Genomic DNA, 18,561 nt, shown 5'->3' with positions numbered 1-18,561 from the left:
CATATTTATCTTACCAAAAAACATCATTTATTATTTAAACCCACAAAATAGCTTTGAGAAGCTTTGCATCATTCCAAAAATAATATCTGCATGTCACGTGCATATTTTAGATTGTAAAGCTTAAAAAAAAAAAAAAAAAAAAATCAATATACATATCTATCTATCTATCTATCTATCTACATATATATATATATATATATATATATATATATATATATATATATATATATATATATATATATATATATATATATATATACTGTATATATATATATATATATATATATATACTGTATATATGAATTTATCTGAACCTAATAAAAAAAAATATATAGTCACTTTTTCGTGGGTGTTTGTCTAATATGTGGGTTGGGGGATTAACCCCTGATAAATGATCCATTAATAATGAGTTTTTATACTTAAAAAAATAATAATAATTATACAAAATAAATATAATAAATTAAAAATGAATACAATAAAAATAATAAAATGAATATAAAAAATACATTTTATAAATGAATAGTAAGGTATAATAATAATATAAATTAGATAATACTATATTATAGTTTAATGATTAGCTGCTCGTCATAGAATACAATGGAAGTGTTTGTCCTCCGAAGTGGAACACGGGAGGGTGAGAAAAAAAAAAAACCCCGCACATCTCATCATGTGTCGACGGCATAAAGCGGCCAAAGTCCTATTTTTAATCACCAAGCCCTTGAAAGCAGCGTGGGACCGCGCGCATGCGCATTTCCGGGCGGAGCGAGCCGACAGTAGCCGAGCGCAGCGCAGTGAGAGCGGAGAGGAGAGCGCAGGGCGGCCGGAAAGCAGCGAGGCACCCAGGCAGGCAGGCAGGCAGGCGCAGTGCACCGCGCAGGCTTCCACAGCAGCACGACGACGACGGCAACGCGCAGACAACCGGAACACAGTGAGTAAAACGCCACCACGTCCAACCGGGATAGTCGCCGACTGTAATGTGACTTGAATTTCATTGTAGTCTTTTCTTCCTCATTTTTCACGATCATGATTAGCGTGGAGCGATCGGCAGTGCGGAGGTATTTGCGGAGGCCTTGCAGAAAGCGGCCGTCAAGCCCTTTTTTTTTTGCTGAGGCTGCGAGACAAAAACATTCCCCACCGGCTAAACAGACCTCCGCCCTTTTTTTTTGTTGTTGTTGTTGTCTGCCCGACCTTCGGCGTTTCACAGTCCGAATGTTGGTGCAGTCTTCCCCGGCGAATGAGGCCCTGCCGGCGGCTGCTCGAGGGAGGACAGACGCCCTCCCGCAGCACCATAATCGATATCCAGAAAATAAAACACGCACACACACACCCCCACCCACTTCAATGTGTATTTTCATTTTTGAAGGAAGCCACAATGTAGACATTCTATTCAATAAATGTGGGTTCCCTGTTACATCACAATATTTGAAGAAGGTTTAGCAAAAGATTTTGATTATTACTATATAACGTATGAGACGTTTTACCGTGATTACAGCTTGCAGTCATTACTGATTGAATATTGACTATTGTACAGTTATGCTTATGAATAAATAAATTAATTAATTAATATGCACACATAAAGAGTACTAATTATATGTACAGCATCTATGAATTAATTCCAGTCCAACAGTGTTCTCAAACTCATGGCCCGGGGGCCATTTGTGGTCCACAGGATGATAGTTTTCGGCCCTCTACGTGGCATTAAGTTTAATATTACCTTTTTTTGCCGTGTCATTGCCCTGGGCATTGTGTGTGTGTGGGGGGGTGTTTTTTTTTTTGTTTTTTGTTTTTTAAATCACAGCTCGGGTTCACTTCAATTTTTGGCAAAACATACAGTAATTTCAAAGTCACACCAACTCTTTCTATTTAAAATAGTGCTGACTATTGCCACCACTTGAATATGCTGTTTATTCATGTATAAAAGTAGTTGTCACTCCACCACCACGCGACGATGTTTTAATGGTCATCTATCATGTTTATTACCCAAGTGCAGTTACCATACCTGTCATGCTGTTTATGACATTGCCATAGTGACCAGCTACCGCTAACATCTAGATCATGTTAGCTGCTGCTAGCATTCTTAAGTATGCATCTTTTCCTCCCACCGTTTTGACTTTTAAGATGACAGGTGTTAGCAAAAGTGAGCATCCAGAAGTCTATTGCTGCCAGATGTGCGATATCTCATAGACAGACACACAAGGTGGTTTGTGTGTAAGCCGCCAGAGGATTATGCTCACAAACGCTCCCTGACACACACACGTGTGGATTAGCGCCGGAGCTAAAGACTCCTCGCAAGGCACGGCGGTTAATACAGTCAAGAATCACCACCGTGTTCCTCGACAACAGGATTTTTGGTCGCGTTAGGGCTTATGGTTCATGTAGAGTTAGAAGTCAGGGGCAACCACCAGTAGTTTGATGCATTTTACACTGCCGCACGACACTAAAATCTTTTTTTGGTGTGTTTTTCAGGTCGGGGATGGCAGTGAATGTGTACGCCACGTCCGTGTCCATTGACAACCTGAGTCGCCATGACATGCTGGCGTGGGTCAACGACTCCTTACACCTCACCTACTCCAAGATCGAGCAGCTCTGTTCAGGTAAGATGGGGGATGGGCTACGCTAATAACACAGGTGGCACAAGTACTCACATCTCTGTGCTAAACTCATTTTCTCCCAAAAATGAATAAATACGTTCTATTGTATTGGAGTGAAAGGGGTTGCTTCAGTGAAAATGGCTGCCATTGAATGAGTTAAGTGGAAGAAGAGACTCATCTGATTTGACTCCTTTATTCAAGTAGTGAATGTACTCATGTACAAACAAACAAAAAAGTAAACATGTATTTTGCCTGTCAATTGTATACAATAATCGCTTTGAATCAGCTGCTATTGTTGATGATGCTTCCTGGTTCATGTTGCTCCATGTTGCTGCTAGGGATGTTCCAAAAAATATCGTCTGCGATATTACCGGTGTATTTTTTTAGGTGGTAAAAATTTGACATATCGTGAAATTGACGTAATGACGTAATGCGTAACATTATACGTCTTCGTACAATCGTTTGCAAATCATGCAAGAAAACTGTTGCCGTAAACATATAAGCAGCTCGTGTGGTTGGGGGTGAACAAAAGTTCATTAGACGCACTCCTCATGGGGGGAGAGGGAAAAAAAAAAACATACGGTGGTTGGTTAATACTGAAGCAGTATTGCAGTATTGTTTGGCCAAGATCAACAATCCGCAGTGTTTATTTTACCATAACCGATAATTCGCCATCTAATTCACGTGAGTTTGTGATGCTAATCGACCGCTAAGCTAATAGGCTCTCGACGAGAAGGCATGCACGTTTCTATCACGCAGCGCCCTAAAAGTGCACATTTGTATCATTCATACCCGCTAGTAATGTCTACAAGGAAACACGGCATTTTCTCGCTCCTCTAATTAAAAAATCAGAGCCATTCACGGCAAAATAACGCTCGAGGAGGGTTGCCACTGATTGCGGCAAAAATAACCACTGCCAAAAGAATCGCAGAGGGAAAACCATTTTTTAAACAATACACTTGCCTACTTGCCTGCTAATGTACAGTACAAAAGCACAATACTGTGATTTTTAAAAATATTTTTATAGGGCTGTCAAAGTTAAAGCTTTAATAGATTAATCACAGAAAAATGTTGCATTAATCACGTATTAACGCATATTAATCGCACTTTTTTTTTTTTTTACTGCACGAGCCGTGAACTTTAGATAAAACAAAAGTAATTGACATTTAATTAATTAATAATTGCTGAATTGCACCCAGTTGATATAATGCTGTTACGTTTTGAGCAATACACGCATGCATGGAATTGTGTACATGCATTTAATCACTGTTTACAAATGACATTCAGATAATAAAATGTGTTAATGTCAAAAGACTACGGTATTTTGTATTTTATATTACGCAAGTAATATGAAAAATAAAATAAAATTAGCTATTTAATTGTGATTAATCAAATTAAAAAGTGTGATTAATCAGATTAAAAATTTTAATCATTTGACTGCACTAATTTTTTAGTATGAGCTCTTTTTTTAAAACAATATTGTGACTTTTTTGTATCGCCAACCTCCCCACACGATCGTGATAATTATCGTATCGTGACCTTCATATCTTGATAATATCGTATCGTGATGTTTGGATATCGTTACATTCCTACTAGCTAATGCCTTTTTTTTATTCGCCCTTGTCATGGAAAGACATGAAAACGTCTGCATTTGGCGTGTTTTGCAGGGGCGGCGTACTGCCAGTTCATGGATATGTTGTTCCCGGGGTGCATCCTCCTGAAGAAGGTCAAGTTTCAAGCCAAACTGGAGCACGAATTTATACACAACTTCAAAGTTCTCCAAGCAGCCTTCAAAAGGATGAGCGTTGACAAGGTCCGAATGACATCGTCGATCGTCGTTACGTTTAACTTCACGTCATATATATATATTTTTTTTTGGCCTCATTGTCTTGCGTTTGTGCTCCCGCAGATCATTTCGGTAGAAAAGCTGGTCAAGGGCAAGTTCCAGGACAACTTTGAGTTTGTACAGTGGTTCAAGAAGTTCTTCGACGCCAACTACGACGGGAAGGAGTACGACCCGATGCTAGCCAGACAGGGGCAGGATGTGTCCCCTGCCCCCAACCCAGGTGATCACTTTAGCCACAAACCAAAGAGAAATCCAGGTAACCCAAACAATTTTTTGAGGGGGTGGGGGCCGGTGCTGCACGGTCTTTGCTGAGCTTTGGATGGCTCAAAGGCACTCGGCAAGCAGTGGAATCGCACAATGAATGGCCGACATTTTTTTTGGTTTTTGTTTTGTTTGTTTGTTCGTTTGTTTTTGCTAAGCCCAATTTTCGCTAACCGGTGCAGTTCAGTAGAGGGTATGAAATTACTTGCTCCTTACGGTAACAGTTTTTGGGCCACTTCATTTGGTTTTAGGGTTAGGAGTTAGTGATTAAGGTAGGTGTCAGGTAGAATTAGCACTTACAGTAAGAACCTGGGATAGGGTCGAGATATTGGCTCGGAGATAGGGTTGAATTATTTTTAGGATTAGGGGTAGAGTAGATTTAGGAGTCAAATTGAAAAAGTGGTAGACGCAAAAATGCATGCGTCGACGCTATGTTAATAATTTTATAAAACATATTTGTGGCGCCTGGACGTTGCCGGGACGACTGGAACCAATATTTCGGCTAAATAAATAAAAAAAAATTGCTAAATAAATAAGAGCTTTAATGAATGTATTGCCGCCGGACAGACACACGTAAGATGGCGGGTGGCCCGACACATCAGCAACAGGAAGGCGTATCTACTTGCTGTTAAACAGTGCAACACTTCCGGCGACCAGCTGAGGTTTTTTTGGGTTATTTTTTTGTTTTTGTTTTTTTCTCACTCACTGTTTTTTCCTCACTCGCACTCAATATGTTTGAACGAGACAAGCGAATACGTGAGGCTTAGTAAACATATGATGAAGATGATGCTCTATTTAAATGCATTAATATTGTGATCAAATTGGATTTTTCAGTATGTTGGACTATGAAGTGATTTTCAGGAAAAGTACTCTAAGTAAGTCATTCAAGTTTATTCAGGGCGAATGCTAATCGTGATAGGCTAATTTTGTTGGTGGTTGTTTAATGTGTGCATGTGTGCAGAGAAGATAAGGAACAATGAATATTCATATCCACTAAATTCAACTCAGGTTCAACCTTAGTGGACTTTTTTCTTTTTTTTTCTTTTTTTTTATTTTATTTATTTTTTTATTAGGCAAGTCAATTTTTTAAAAAGTCATTAGTGACAGCACTGCTTGTCTCTCACAACCAGCGAGAAAAGACAGGTTTGTGGTCGCTTTGAAACCACGACCAAATTTGGGCAAGCTTGTACCGTGCCCCACGTTGGGCACCAAACAAACCTAGTGCAGTCTGTATGCGACTTTGGAGTTGAGTGATTAGGGTAGAATTTGGAGTTGAGTTTGCGCTAGCGGTAAGGTGAGGGTGCTCATCTGATTGGCAGAATTGTCACCAAGAACTTGTACCGTATCATGCCCAGATGAATGGAGCTGTACCACTTAGTTAAAGTGGCTTTTTAAAACCTCTCACCATCCAAAATGGAGGCCTCAGATATGTAAAATTGCAGATGCATCATTTCAAGCAGCAAATGACCGACTAGACCACCAAGTGTCATGCTGCTGAAATTGTTTTGCTAACTGTTCTTGAAACTTGCCTGACTTGAATGCTTTTTGCTGGCAAATTGCGTAGTTTGACTTGTTTTATCAATTTTGTTACTTTCCTTTTTCTTTGATTTGCCATTGGTCTTGGTGTCTTGTATCTGGCCCTGATACAATGACTAAGGCAGCGTCATTTGTGCACTTAATATTTGTTTATTTTTTTGTTTTGTTTTTTAATAAAATGCTGTCCGTGTCTTGACCATGTTCTGACCACCAGCAGGACCGCAGAGGACGTCTCCGACAGTGCCCAAAAACATGCCGACGCCGCAGAGGGTCCAACACAACACCCCGGCCTTGAGGAAGAACTCCACCTTGTCTCGAAACGGCGGCAGTGACGCGGAGATCACAGAGCTCAATCAACAGGTTTAATTACAAGCCAAAATTCTGTTTCCCTGCAGTCGCCACATGTGACGCAAAGTAAACATGTAGAAAGTAAATACTTTACCCAGTTTTTACTACAACAGTTAATTAAACGTGTTACTTTCACCGTGAAGTAATCTGATTACAGTTACTTTGCAAAGTCACGATTCAACGTTAGCAAGCAGATCATAGGCATCTCACTGGCACTTTTGAGGTAAACAAGTTTGTTTGTTTGTTTGTTTGTTTGTTTGTTTGTTTGTTTGTTTGTTTGTGTCTTCTCTTTGTGACCAGTTGATGGAGTTGAAGCTGACGGTGGACGGCCTGGAGAAGGAGAGAGACTTTTATTTCAGTAAGCTACGAGACATCGAGCTCATCTGTCAGGAGCACGAGAGCGAGAACAACCCGGTGCTCAGCAGGATAATCAACATCCTTTACGCCACAGAGGTAAAAAAAATAAAAATAATAATTAAGACTGCTTGCGTATCCCCATTTGAGAACCGCTGGTTTAGAGCCATTGTTTGATTTAAAATAGCCCAAATGGTCTGATTTCAGTCTGTCAACAGTAAATATTTTCCAATTTCTGTTGTCCTTCATGAAAGCAGCTTTCGTCAAAATAAGACATTTGCAAACATCTGCTTTTACTTTGGACATTTTTGTCTTATTTTGTCACATGTTGCGGCCCAAACCAGGAGCCATTGCTCGTCGTATCTCAAATTTTTCTAAAAAAAAACAAAAAAACAAATCAGTTAAACCAAATTTTGACTTCAGTCAAATTTCTCCATTAAAATCAATATTTACATCAAAATAATTTGCATTAAAATTTTTTAAAATACATTAAAATACAAAAAAATAAGATACTGTACGACTTTCCGACTGAAGCCCAAGTCTTTACCCAATGTTCGTCGGTGTCTCTCCTTTCTGCTTTTTTATGATGTTTAGCTTTTTTTCCATGGTAATTGCTTTTCTTTTGGCTGGACCAACATTGATAGAAGACGTACCTTTCTTTTTTGGGGCCACATAATGTGGAAAAAAAAGAGGGCGAAAAAGCCAGAGATACTCCCACAAGTACACAAGTACTAGCACTAGCTAAGGGCTAATGGTGCATTCGAGGATATAGCCAAGTTGGTATTTCCCAGTTCCGACCTGAAGGCGTTTGAGGCGAAAGTAAACAATCAAAATGGCGGATAGTGGTAAATTGTTTTTTATTTTGGTTCTTAAAACTCATTTTTGACCTCCATCAAACTTACATTCTCGCAATTTTGCTTCATTTATTGTTTTTATCTTATTTCATAAGCATTCCATACAGTTTAGTAGTTCACCGTATAATTTCATGCAGGGAGATAGCGGCGTACTCTCACGTAGGTTGCGTTATGTAAAGTTATGATGAATATTTATGAATGAAGAAAGCTATCCAGTTTTATACACAAGTAAATTGTGTTTTACCATTCACAGTCTGTGTTTCCAAATGGGAAACCTTTGTAGAGTGACGTCACTTGTAGTCCGTCGGTGAAGTCGAGTTCCTTTTTTTTTCCGACTTCGCAAGTGGAATTTCCGTACACACTTCCTGGTTTGAACTCGGAAAAGTCCGACTTACGACCATCCTCGAATGCAGCATAAATAGCGGACGAGGGGAAGACACTGCGGACGAGGAGCCAAAATGGGGGACGGGGCCAAAATAGCGGACCGGGTGTAACCGTTGTAAAGTCGAAATGCCTTAGGTCGAGTGCGCCTTAACTCGAGGACTCCCTGTAGTTTGTTTCGCATCTTGAAAAACTCAAAATATGAGATCTCGAAAAAAAAGATCATCAGTCATATTTTAGAGTCAGTACAGTTTTTTGATAGTTGTGCTTGTGTGTTCCAGGATGGCTTTGCGCCTCCAGAAGATGAAGAATTTGACGAACAAGCCCACCTGGATCAGGATGAATACTGAACACGGCCCTACTCCTCCCCATTCTTTCTTTTTTCTTTGATTGATTTCTACTCTGTGTGCACGCGCTTGCCTACTAAAATCATCCACCACCTTCCCCGCCCTCACTATATAGTCATTCCCCGTCCTCATCACACGTTATTTTTTTAACCCAGCTTATACATCATCGCGGTTGGCCAACAGTACCGTGCAGCCTATCCGGTTTTCGCTCGGCATGAGCCAAGAAGACGAGGGGTCTGTAAATAATGAGCGCATTTTGGATTTTTGCTGGATGGGGACTTATTTATTTTTTGCCTTGGCTGCTGCGTGGCCTCGCAGCACTTTTTCAACAACTACAAAAATGCTCAAGTGACTTTTGAATAGCAGTTTCTTATTTATTTTAACTTATAGTTTTGTTTTGTTTTTCTCAATCTCCTGTAGCAGAAACCTACTGTATGAGAAAAGTTGAGGCAAAGCTTTTTGGTTTCCGCTCGAGTGGGTTTACAGTATGTAGAACGGGGGGGAAGAAATACTTTGAAGGATGTGATCGGGGCGCCTTGATTGATTATTGTTGACCAGCCACATATCTGAGCATGAGAATGTTATACATTGACTGTGAATGAGTGATATTTTGTAAAAAAGAAAAAAAAAAAGTGTTTAATGTGGAGATTTTGTCTGATGTCATGCTGTTAAATGCAACAAGTTTTTTTTGTGTTTGTTTTTTTTTAAACTTACTACTAGGGTGGCCCAATTTTCAACCAATCAGAGGTTGGTGTGAATGGTGACAAAAAAAAAGTTGGCAAAGGAAGGTACAATCACGTCGGGTAAGACACGACTTTGAAAGGATTTTGACTGATTCGACCAGTCGGCTATTCCACAACTTTTTGTCGCTCGTCTCATAGTCAGACGGTCTACATTAACATTTCTGTCGTACGCCATCTCTGCTTGGTCATACTTTTTTGGGGGGTGGAAAACATTGTTACTTTTTGAGCATTACTTTTACACCTTCTAAAAAAGGTACCTAGGTTATTTTTGGGGGGTCAGAATCTTGCAGGACTCTAAACAAGTCGCCTCCTGTTTTTCTTGTTTTATTTTCGCAGATTGCTTCGGAAGTGACATTCATCCATGGCATAAACATCATGGACAGAGCACTCATCATTTTGAGTTTTCAATAAATAGTTGTGAAATTATTCGCTTGTGCTGTTTTTGTAATTATTCCTTTGAGACATGCAGTACGTTGCTGTGAGTGGCATAGCAACATTCCCCAGGGGCCCCAAGCAAGAAGGGAATTCCACAAAAATATTCAGCCCTACTATACATGTACTATACAAACAAAATCCACGCTCATAAATGTCTGAACACAAAAGCCGGTCAGAAACGTATCTTATTCAGCTGTGTTTTTTTAAAGATATGTTTTCTATGGAGTTAAAGTAGGGTCAAAAGTTTTGTACGTACTTGAAAAAATAAAAGTGGAAACTGAAAATTGTTGTGTTGATCTTGAATTTCGCAAAATATAAAAAGGTATTCAAAATAAAAATAAGAGTGTGAAACGTTTTTTCGGGTCAAAATTAATTTTGATTCACTTCGTTCCTTCCTTTGAATAAATTATTTTCCTTTTTTGCTTCCATATAAAAAATTAAATATAAAAAAAATAACAATAAGCTTTTTCTTTTACCACTCAGTTCCTTAGACCCCCATATTAGATTTGGAAGAGGCATATTTTGCTGAATTACAGTTATAATTCTTTCATAAAAAATGTACAAGTTTCCTCCTGTACTAAACATCATTAACCATATAATTGATACATGTATTTAAGGCAAGTTGTAAAATGTCTTTGTTTATGTTTAATAAATTTAAAACACAATAAATCATGCTGTTTCTACTAAGTACTGTCTCAAATATTCTCAAATTTCGATACTGTAAATGTGTAGGATCGTATGCTGAGAAACGTTTCTTGGGAGGAGCAATATGTCGGCCTTGCGACTTCAAAAGTCTTGGCCTATTGGCTATATCCAGGATATATACTGATAACTATATATATATATATATATATATATATATATATATATATATATATATATATATATATATATATATATATATATATATATATATATATATATATATACATATATACTGCTGTTTTGATGCGCTTGCAAGATGTATATTTACTTGATCAGTATTCATCATTCTAGTATCTAGTATAGTAAATTGCAAATTTCAAGTAGGCTACAGATTTGTGAAAACATATATGACATTTACCAAATTGTGACTCATAGAGGTCGTCACATGTGACCTGACTTGGAAATTATTATTGATTATTTTTCCAGATACGAGCTGTCAGTCGGTCAGTTTGAAAACACTAATGATGTTAATTAAGTCATTATCAATCTTTTCTATGGGTACCATCATTTGTGTCTGGACTTTTTTAATGAGTTTATTTATTTATTTATTTATTTATTTGTTTATTTATTGAACCACCATTCAAAAGCAACGTCTGAATTTCATTTATTTCAACCATCTTCTAATTAGTAGATTAACACCTTAGCTGTTCACAATGGATACTGCTACACCTTGCAAGCCTTTGGCCAATAGTTTTAACTTTTCAGACTTGATTCGGGTTTGAATTTTCTACCCACTGTCTGCAAATGTGATGTCATGTTCTCATTGTGTACGTGAAGAAGGGAATGTGCAGTTTCATTTTTCGGCCACAGGTGGCAGTAGCGATTCAAAAAGTCAAATTTCTGCGTTCTAAATGTTAATTTATTACTAATATTATTCTTTGTGCTTTCTGGGTGAAGTTTTCATGTTCTCCCCATGCCCCGCGCATTCCAAAGACATGCTTGGCAGGTTGATTGAACGCTGAATTGTCTCTGCGTGTGATTGCGAGTGTGTGGATGGTTGATCGTCTCTGTGTGGCCTTCGATTGGCTGGCAACCAGTTCAGGGTGTACCCCGCCTGCTGCCCATACGCAGCTGGGATCGACTTCAGCAACCCCACGACCCTTGTAAAAATGGTGATGAAGTTGGGTTTGTTCCTCAATCCTTGAGTGCCATTACTTTTTTCTTAAATAAACTAGTAACATTTTCAAAACCTCTTTGCCGAATTTGACTTAGAACTTCTAGCTTCACTGTGCTTTTATTTTGCTATTTCCCCACAAAAACGAGGATTTGCACATACAGTATTATGGTATATATTTTATATTCCTACGTTTATATTTAATTTTACGCAACCACCGCAATAATAAACGACGTGGAATGTCTTACGAAGTAAACGAGATGATTAGAATGAAGCTAGAATGAAAAAATGAAAAAAAGACACTAGAATGCCGCCATATACGCCCAAGTTAATTGTTTGTAGACCACAGCAAATTAACAAATTGTTAATTTACAGAGAGTTTGAATTTCAAAATACAATTGCTTTTATTTATTTTAAACTTTTGGCAACCATTTCAGAGGCACAGTTTAGGTGACGTAATCAATGAGCGACAGCCCAACATTAAAACGAAACAAAAACAAAAACTCATCAGTAAACCGCATATACTTCGAAAACCAAGGGCAAAATTATCTGTACTTAATATAATAACCTTTATATACTTAACTTAAATATTAAAAATAAATAAAAATATAAATGATTATTATTCTTTGACGTCAAAGCTGGCGCTATTGTATGCCGTCACATCCGGTATAAAAATGGCAAACAGTAACAACAACAGTAGCTCATTTCTGCCGAATAATGTGAGGTTTTGGTGACATAACATCGTTTCACGTCAGGCGATTAACGACCGAGTTCGTTGGGGACATATCAAACTGTAAATATCCTCTTCTGTTGTTCATCAAGAACGTCTTCGACGTAATCATACTTCGCGGTTGTCTCATTTAAGTCCCTTAATGTTGTCTTAACATTGGCCCCTTTGGAGGGCTGGACAATTGAAATATGTTTCTATTTATAATCGATTTGAATTAATAAATTAATTAATTGAAATGCCAATAATCTGTTCCAGGCTAAAAACAAAACACCACATTTCTGTTTTCACGCTTTTAATGAAGAAAAAAGGCACTGTGCTGTGGAATGTAAAATCAGAATACAATAGAATCTAACTTGTTTCTTAAAGCGTAATAAACTCAAAGTCACACACGTTGTAGTACATTAATTTTTTAATGTGCCTCAAAAGGGGTATCGCCAAGTTGTGAGTGGCGGATTGGCGGTTGTTTGCATCTACTCTATGGTCCTTGCAAGTGTTTTCATTTTGTATTTGTGTTTTTTTATCTTTTTGCACCATTTGAGGATTACTTGAGGGTCTAGTATAAGATGTGTATTTTGTATTTACTTTTAGAGTTGTAACCATGAGTAGTCGCAGAAAGAAGGCCCCCCCTGTGAGGGTGGACGAGGAGAAGAAACAGAGGTTGAGCTGGAACATGTTAGAGGATCGGAGAAGTGAGCACATCCAGGTGATGCCGTCTTGCTCCTCCATTCCTGCCCACCCGTCTTTGGGCGTCTCCTTGAACGGTCCGCCACCGCCGCCCACTCCCAATGAATCGCCCAGAACATCGTCAGATTCAACCTCCGTCTCGCTAGCCGTCAGCGTGCTGCCCGTTGCCCAGCTCGGCAACCTCTGGAAGGCGCTCATCGGGGAGTTCTGCATCCGGCCGGCCTGGCTGCCGTTGGACTGTCGACACAGAGCGTTTGCGATTTGCAAGAAGGTGGGCCGGCTTTATGTCACCTTTGGCAGCACAGAGGAATCCAACCCGGATGGCGACACCTGCACCGCAGAGTGCAGCCTCGCTCGTGTCCTGCTAGAGGACCTGGACTGGCTCCAGAAGAGACAGGTGGTACAGCTCTGCCACCAAACTGAAGAGGACTCCTTCAAGGTATGAGCAGTGTTTACAAAGAAAGAATTGTCGACCTCTCATTGGTTGTGTTCGGGATTACTAACCTGTCCACTGTGTAGTATATTGTAAGTCTGACATTTTGTCGTGTTGTTTGAATGTGGAGTGACCCAAGAGCTAGTTTTAAAGCAGCCAACCCATTTTCTTCATATAACCACTAAACTAGGGTTGGGCAGTTTCTTGTAATTTGGCTACTCTCGACCTGAAAATGCCAAACCGTGAATATGCAAGATGGGGACATTGATTAACAAACATTTGCAAGCATGATTAGCAAGTAGTGAATGAATGGGAGTGAATGAGTCTGTACACAGCCACTTTTGTTGTTGTTTTATTTTCCCGTCAGGTCGGAATTTACCTGCTGGAAAGCGGCCTCGGCAAGCCGGAGTTCCTCAGTGAGGGAAACGCTCGCATGAAGAAAGCCAATCAACTCATGCAGAAGTTGATGGAGTTTTTTTATGACTTCATAATTCCTGGTTAGTGAACTTTTCAAGCCATTGTAGAGCTGGGCGATAATGGTTCTAGTAATCCCTTGCAAATGTGCGCACTATTCCCAAAATATATATTTTTTTTTTTGATGTTGGAATCTATCCCATCTATTGCTGAAAAACATGAAATGCCAGTTGGAATTGGTGTTAAGGAAATATCTTGACGAACGCAATGTAATTGAACTTTGCTAAGTTAGCATCACTGACTGTGCTTTTGTATGAAATGCATTATTAGCCCAGACGTACGCAACAGCAGTCATTTCACGTCCTGACGTCTCTGCCATGTTTTTCCTCTAGAAGTGGTGGACAACGAAGAGGAAGAATGCGACACAGACTTGGAGAGGCAGAACGTGGAGGAACTCTACGACTACGTCAGACGCGTGCATCAAACCGATGGCCGGCGGGAGGAGACCTTTGAAGTCCAGCACCAAGCTCTGCTGCCTGTGCTCCGCCCCTATCAGTGTCAGGCTGTTAACTGGATGTTGATGCGGGAAAAATTCAGGACGACTTCCCTGAAAGGTAGATTGAAAAATAGGATGCCACTTCTCTTACAATGCGGTACTGCAAAATAGCTTTCTCGATTAGTGCACAGAAGAATCCCAGAATTAGAAGCAAATTAAGTAAATGGATTTAAAACATCATCGACCGAAGCTAAGAAAGCGAAGTAAAATTCAAATATAAGTACAGTTCATCATCCATTTGTTCTTTTGTTTATATTTTAAGTACAATTTAGTTGCATTTGCATGATAACAAACTGTTAGCACAAAACCAGCAGACTTGTGCTATAAAGCAAAAAGATAAGTGAAGAAAAGCCTGCTCGAACATCTGAACTGAAGTTGCATGCTAACTCACACAATAAAAGTTGGGATGTGATTGGTTAAATACAGCCACAATCCCTAGTTATAAGAAGGTGTGTACACTTATGCGACCACATTAGTCCAGTTGTTCACTTCCCCTCTCGAAAAGATATATATGATTTTAATGTTCAATTGAGCCACATAGCTCATAGTTCACATTAATGGATGAAACCTTTTTTTTAATTGTTTTATTTTTGTCTCATTTCTTTTTTACCACAAAATCCTGATGTTTGAACAAGGGTGTGTAGACTTTCTCTATCCACTAAATTCACTAAACTCACTAAACTCAAAGGCAGCGTACTGGCGCTGTTGTATGTCTACATTTGTAGGGTGTGGTCACTAATGAGATCCCCCCCCCCTCTTCATCTTTACAGAACAATCGCTGAATTTCTTGTGGCGGGAGTTGGTGACTTTGTGTGGAAAGAAATTGTTCTACAATCCTTTTACTGGTTGGTGAGTAACACAGCTGACCACACATGCACACACTTTGCATTTTAATGATAGCACCTCATTACAATTTTTTTCCATAGGAAATAAATGGTAAATGGAGAGCACTTACATAGTGCTTTGTCTACACTTTATTATTATTATTATCATCATTATTTTTTTATCAGTGTTAGGGGGCCACATTGAATCACACACTTGCTGACCAGCTGTGTGTGACTAAAATGTCATAAATAATGACAAATAAGTATAAGATGTAGGCAGTAACAATGTCAGCGCAACTAAGCCATGTCTGCCATGTAGTGGTGAATGCTGATATTACAACTTACAACTACAGTCAACCCCTGCGGTTCTACACTCGCAGAGTAGCATATTCACATTTTTTTCCCCCAATATATTTTTTTTAATATATTTTGTTTTTACTGGGGGAAACCCCGGACTATTACAAAATAAAATAAAGCCTGCCGAATCAGTGCCGGCCAACCAAGTCGTTTTTTTAACCCCTTCGGAGCCATAGATGATTGCAGTTGACATGACACATTTGCGCATCTAAACCAATCAAAACGCATAATTTGGATGATATCAACACTTCTGGTTCATGATTGGATCCTAGCTAACCAAACTCAATCGCAAGTTGATTTGCATGATGTTCATGTTAAAAATGGTTAAAACACGTTACAGCCATACTATCATGGCCAAACATGTTTTCCATGTTGTTCCAATGTGGGAAAAGAGTCAAAATGAGTTAAATAAATAAAGAAATAAATACCCAGCAGAATAATTGCCTATCTGAAGAGGTTAAATTCAAAATGGCAGCTTTAGTGATATTTGAAAATTTCCTTCTACTGCATTGCAATGTTGACTTGAATTCAAGTAAATGTTCAGTCCTATTTTTGATCATTTCATTCTTCGCCCTTAGTTTAATCCGTGAGTTTCCTCTGGCCGGTGTGGAGCGGCCTGGCGGCATCCTGGCTGATGAGATGGGCCTCGGCAAGACGGTGGAAGTTCTGGCTCTGATTCTGACTCACGGCCGACAGGACCTGGAGCAGGAGGCCCTCACATTGCCTGTGGTGAGGACCGCCATTTGCACGATTCGATCCGTATCACGATTCATAGGTCACGATTCGATTTGATACCGATTAATCCCGGTATGAATTTACAAGTCGATTGTTACGATTTTTTTTTACTCAATTTAGAAAATAGCATTCAGTAAACTTGTACATGTACACTGTAAGATTTGTATGAAAAAAACGATTAGACACTAAATATGTGTATATATATATATATATATATATATATATATATATATATATATATATATATATATATATATATAGTGTCTAATCGTTTTGTTTTGTTTTTTCAGGGAGCATCTGTGAATTATTTTGTTCCCCCGCCACCACTAGAGTGCAAGAAAAAAGTTACCCACTGCAAGCCCGAAGGGCAGCCCAAGATGAAAATATCTCACCCAGGTATGCAATTCTCCCTCAAGACCTTGAATCATCAAATACTTAACTCAACTGCTTCATTTTATTTCCGTTTATTTTATTATTGCCTATTGTGTGCAGGATTAAAAAAGATAAATAAAAAGGATACATAGTAGAATGCTTTTTTAATTTAAATTTTATTTATTTTTGCATTCTTAGTGGGAAAAAAACAATTCAATGTCTGTATGACTGTCTGAAAAGTGATTGTGCCAAACATATAACATACAATTATGTTTGTGTTGCAATGCACAGAAAAAAAAATCTTTACAACCTCTTGTTACATTTTTTTCCCAGTTTTTTTCCCACTTTCCCATGCCTTTTTCATGTTGAGAATTGTGTGAAAAGCAGATTTCATATTAAATTATATTAATATTAAATTATATTTTATCATATTAAATTAAATCATATCAAATCATAAATTTAATATGATTATAATTACTTTTTATGTGTGCACAGAATTGCATAAAAAGCTCTGATGAAATAAGATTAAAAAACAAACAAAATATATGTATTTTATATTATCCATTTTCTTTTTGGGAATGGTCGCATTCCATGTGTCCCCCTCAGCCGTCCGCGTGATGCTGCTCACCGCCATCAGGGAGATGCGCTCAGGCAAAGGGGCGTCCGTCAACGCCGTGTTCACGTACATCCGGGCCAACTACGGCTACGACCTGCTGAAGAACCGCAGCCACATCAAGAAGACATTGGCCAAGCTGACGGATGAGGGTCTGGTGGAGAGGGTGAGGGGTCGCGGCCTGGCCGGGTCCTTCCGCTTGGGCAAGAAGTACAAGGAGGCCAAGAAGACGCTTGCTGCAGTGCCCAAAGCGGTAAGCCCAAAAAACAAAACAAAAACAAACAAAAAAAATAGCAGTTCTTAGTTTTACTTGACTGATTTGGGGTTGATTTTATTCTAAAAAATTATATAAAATTTTATATATATATATGTATATATATATATATATATATATATATTTATATATTTATATGATTTTTTTTTTTTTCCCCCCAGAATATGAAATACTCTGAGAGCTTGCCCAGGAAGACATTCCAAAGACGCGCGAAGGAGAGGGCCGAGGCGGCTCTCCAGAACTCCACGAGTGAAGATCTCGGCGACATCAACATCCCCACCGTCTCCCAAGACGCCAAGGCGGAACAAGATGCCACGCCAGAACCGTCGGATCAAGCGTCCGACTCCCAGGAGTTGCCGGGGCCTGAGCCAGAGCCCCCCGTCCGGGCGTCGCTGGTACCCTTCAACGCGGCGGACTACCGCTTCGAGTGCATCTGTGGCGAGCTGGGCCTGGTGGACTACAAGGCCCGCGTGCAGTGCATGAAGTGCCAGCTGTGGCAGCACGCCCGCTGCGTCAACTACAAAGAGGAGAGCCTGGACACCACGCCGTTCTACTGCCCCCACTGCCTGGTTGCCATGACGCCTGTCTCCACCGGGGCCACGCTCATCATCTCGCCCAGCTCCATCTGCCACCAGTGGGTAGATGAGATCAACCGCCACGTCAGGTCTGCTTCGCTGCACGTGCTGGTGAGAGAATCAATATGATTTTTAATAGACAGCACTTAAATACCCTGCAAATGAAATTCAGCGATGTTTTTTAAATGAATTATGCTCGTTCAAGGATAATTGTGGCTTGACACGATCAGGATGCAGTGGACGCTTGCTACTTTGTGTTTCACTTATTGTGGATTCACTCACAAATTTTTATCCCTCCTATTTCCAGTAGTGAGTACCCCACAAAATTCTTTATTTATGCGTCTACTTTTGTCCTTTTTCGTAATAGTCGAGTAAATATAAACATCTCTTTCTTTCATTCAACACAATCTCTTACATATTTACCGTAACCATTAAGACAGATACACTGTTTGAAATATGGCATGAAAGTTTTCCTTTTA

General features: G+C 39.3%; 2 protein-coding genes across 6 annotated transcripts in view; both read left to right on the top strand.

The window, feature by feature from the left end:
* Window positions 1-738: 738 nt before the first annotated feature.
* Window positions 739-9,687, top strand: mapre3a (microtubule-associated protein, RP/EB family, member 3a). 4 transcript variants are annotated; one of them, XM_077539093.1, is made up of 8 exons: window positions 739-928; window positions 1,032-1,055; window positions 2,467-2,594; window positions 4,259-4,404; window positions 4,501-4,693; window positions 6,449-6,594; window positions 6,883-7,035; window positions 8,453-9,687. In XM_077539093.1, exons 1-8 carry the CDS (start codon window positions 744-746, stop codon window positions 8,519-8,521), a joined length of 1,044 nt encoding a protein of 347 aa, XP_077395219.1. In that variant the 5' UTR covers window positions 739-743; the 3' UTR covers window positions 8,522-9,687. The 4 variants fall into 4 exon arrangements, with proteins under 4 accessions (XP_077395219.1, XP_077395222.1, XP_077395220.1 ...); XM_077539096.1 differs by having other exon boundaries at window positions 740-928; window positions 4,501-4,657; XM_077539097.1 differs by having other exon boundaries at window positions 741-928; window positions 4,501-4,657; window positions 6,452-6,594.
* Window positions 9,688-12,178: 2,491 nt separating this feature from the next.
* The window catches only part of shprh (SNF2 histone linker PHD RING helicase), a 30,554-nt gene continuing 24,171 nt past the window's right edge, over window positions 12,179-18,561 (top strand). The window contains exons 1-9 of one of the 2 annotated variants that reach the window (XM_077539084.1): window positions 12,179-12,308; window positions 12,834-13,368; window positions 13,730-13,859; window positions 14,172-14,390; window positions 15,103-15,181; window positions 16,092-16,242; window positions 16,539-16,644; window positions 17,227-17,486; window positions 17,669-18,193. In XM_077539084.1, coding sequence (XP_077395210.1) covers window positions 12,844-13,368; window positions 13,730-13,859; window positions 14,172-14,390; window positions 15,103-15,181; window positions 16,092-16,242; window positions 16,539-16,644; window positions 17,227-17,486; window positions 17,669-18,193 — 1,995 coding nt within the window. In that variant the 5' untranslated portion in view covers window positions 12,179-12,308; window positions 12,834-12,843. Of the gene's footprint in view, window positions 12,309-12,833; window positions 13,369-13,729; window positions 13,860-14,168; window positions 14,391-15,102; window positions 15,182-16,091; window positions 16,243-16,538; window positions 16,645-17,226; window positions 17,487-17,668; window positions 18,194-18,561 lie in introns of both variants that reach the window. The other variant, XM_077539082.1, reaches the window with a different exon arrangement.

This window comes from Festucalex cinctus, chromosome 12 (assembly GCF_051991245.1).
Source record: "Festucalex cinctus isolate MCC-2025b chromosome 12, RoL_Fcin_1.0, whole genome shotgun sequence".
Taxonomy (NCBI): Eukaryota; Metazoa; Chordata; class Actinopteri; order Syngnathiformes; family Syngnathidae; genus Festucalex; species Festucalex cinctus.
Note: the sequence above shows the minus strand (reverse complement) of the source record. Positions and strands in the feature narration are given on the sequence as shown.

Excerpts from the sequence above, each read along its gene's own strand:
- mapre3a (XM_077539093.1), top strand. The coding sequence starts at position 744 with ATGCGCATTTCCGGGCGGAGCGAGCCGACAGTAGCCGAGCGCAGCGCA. Across the intron at positions 2,595-4,258 it reads GATCGAGCAGCTCTGTTCAG|GGGCGGCGTACTGCCAGTTC; the intron begins GTAAGATGGGGG and ends CGTGTTTTGCAG. Across the intron at positions 4,694-6,448 it reads CAAACCAAAGAGAAATCCAG|CAGGACCGCAGAGGACGTCT; the intron begins GTAACCCAAACA and ends TCTGACCACCAG.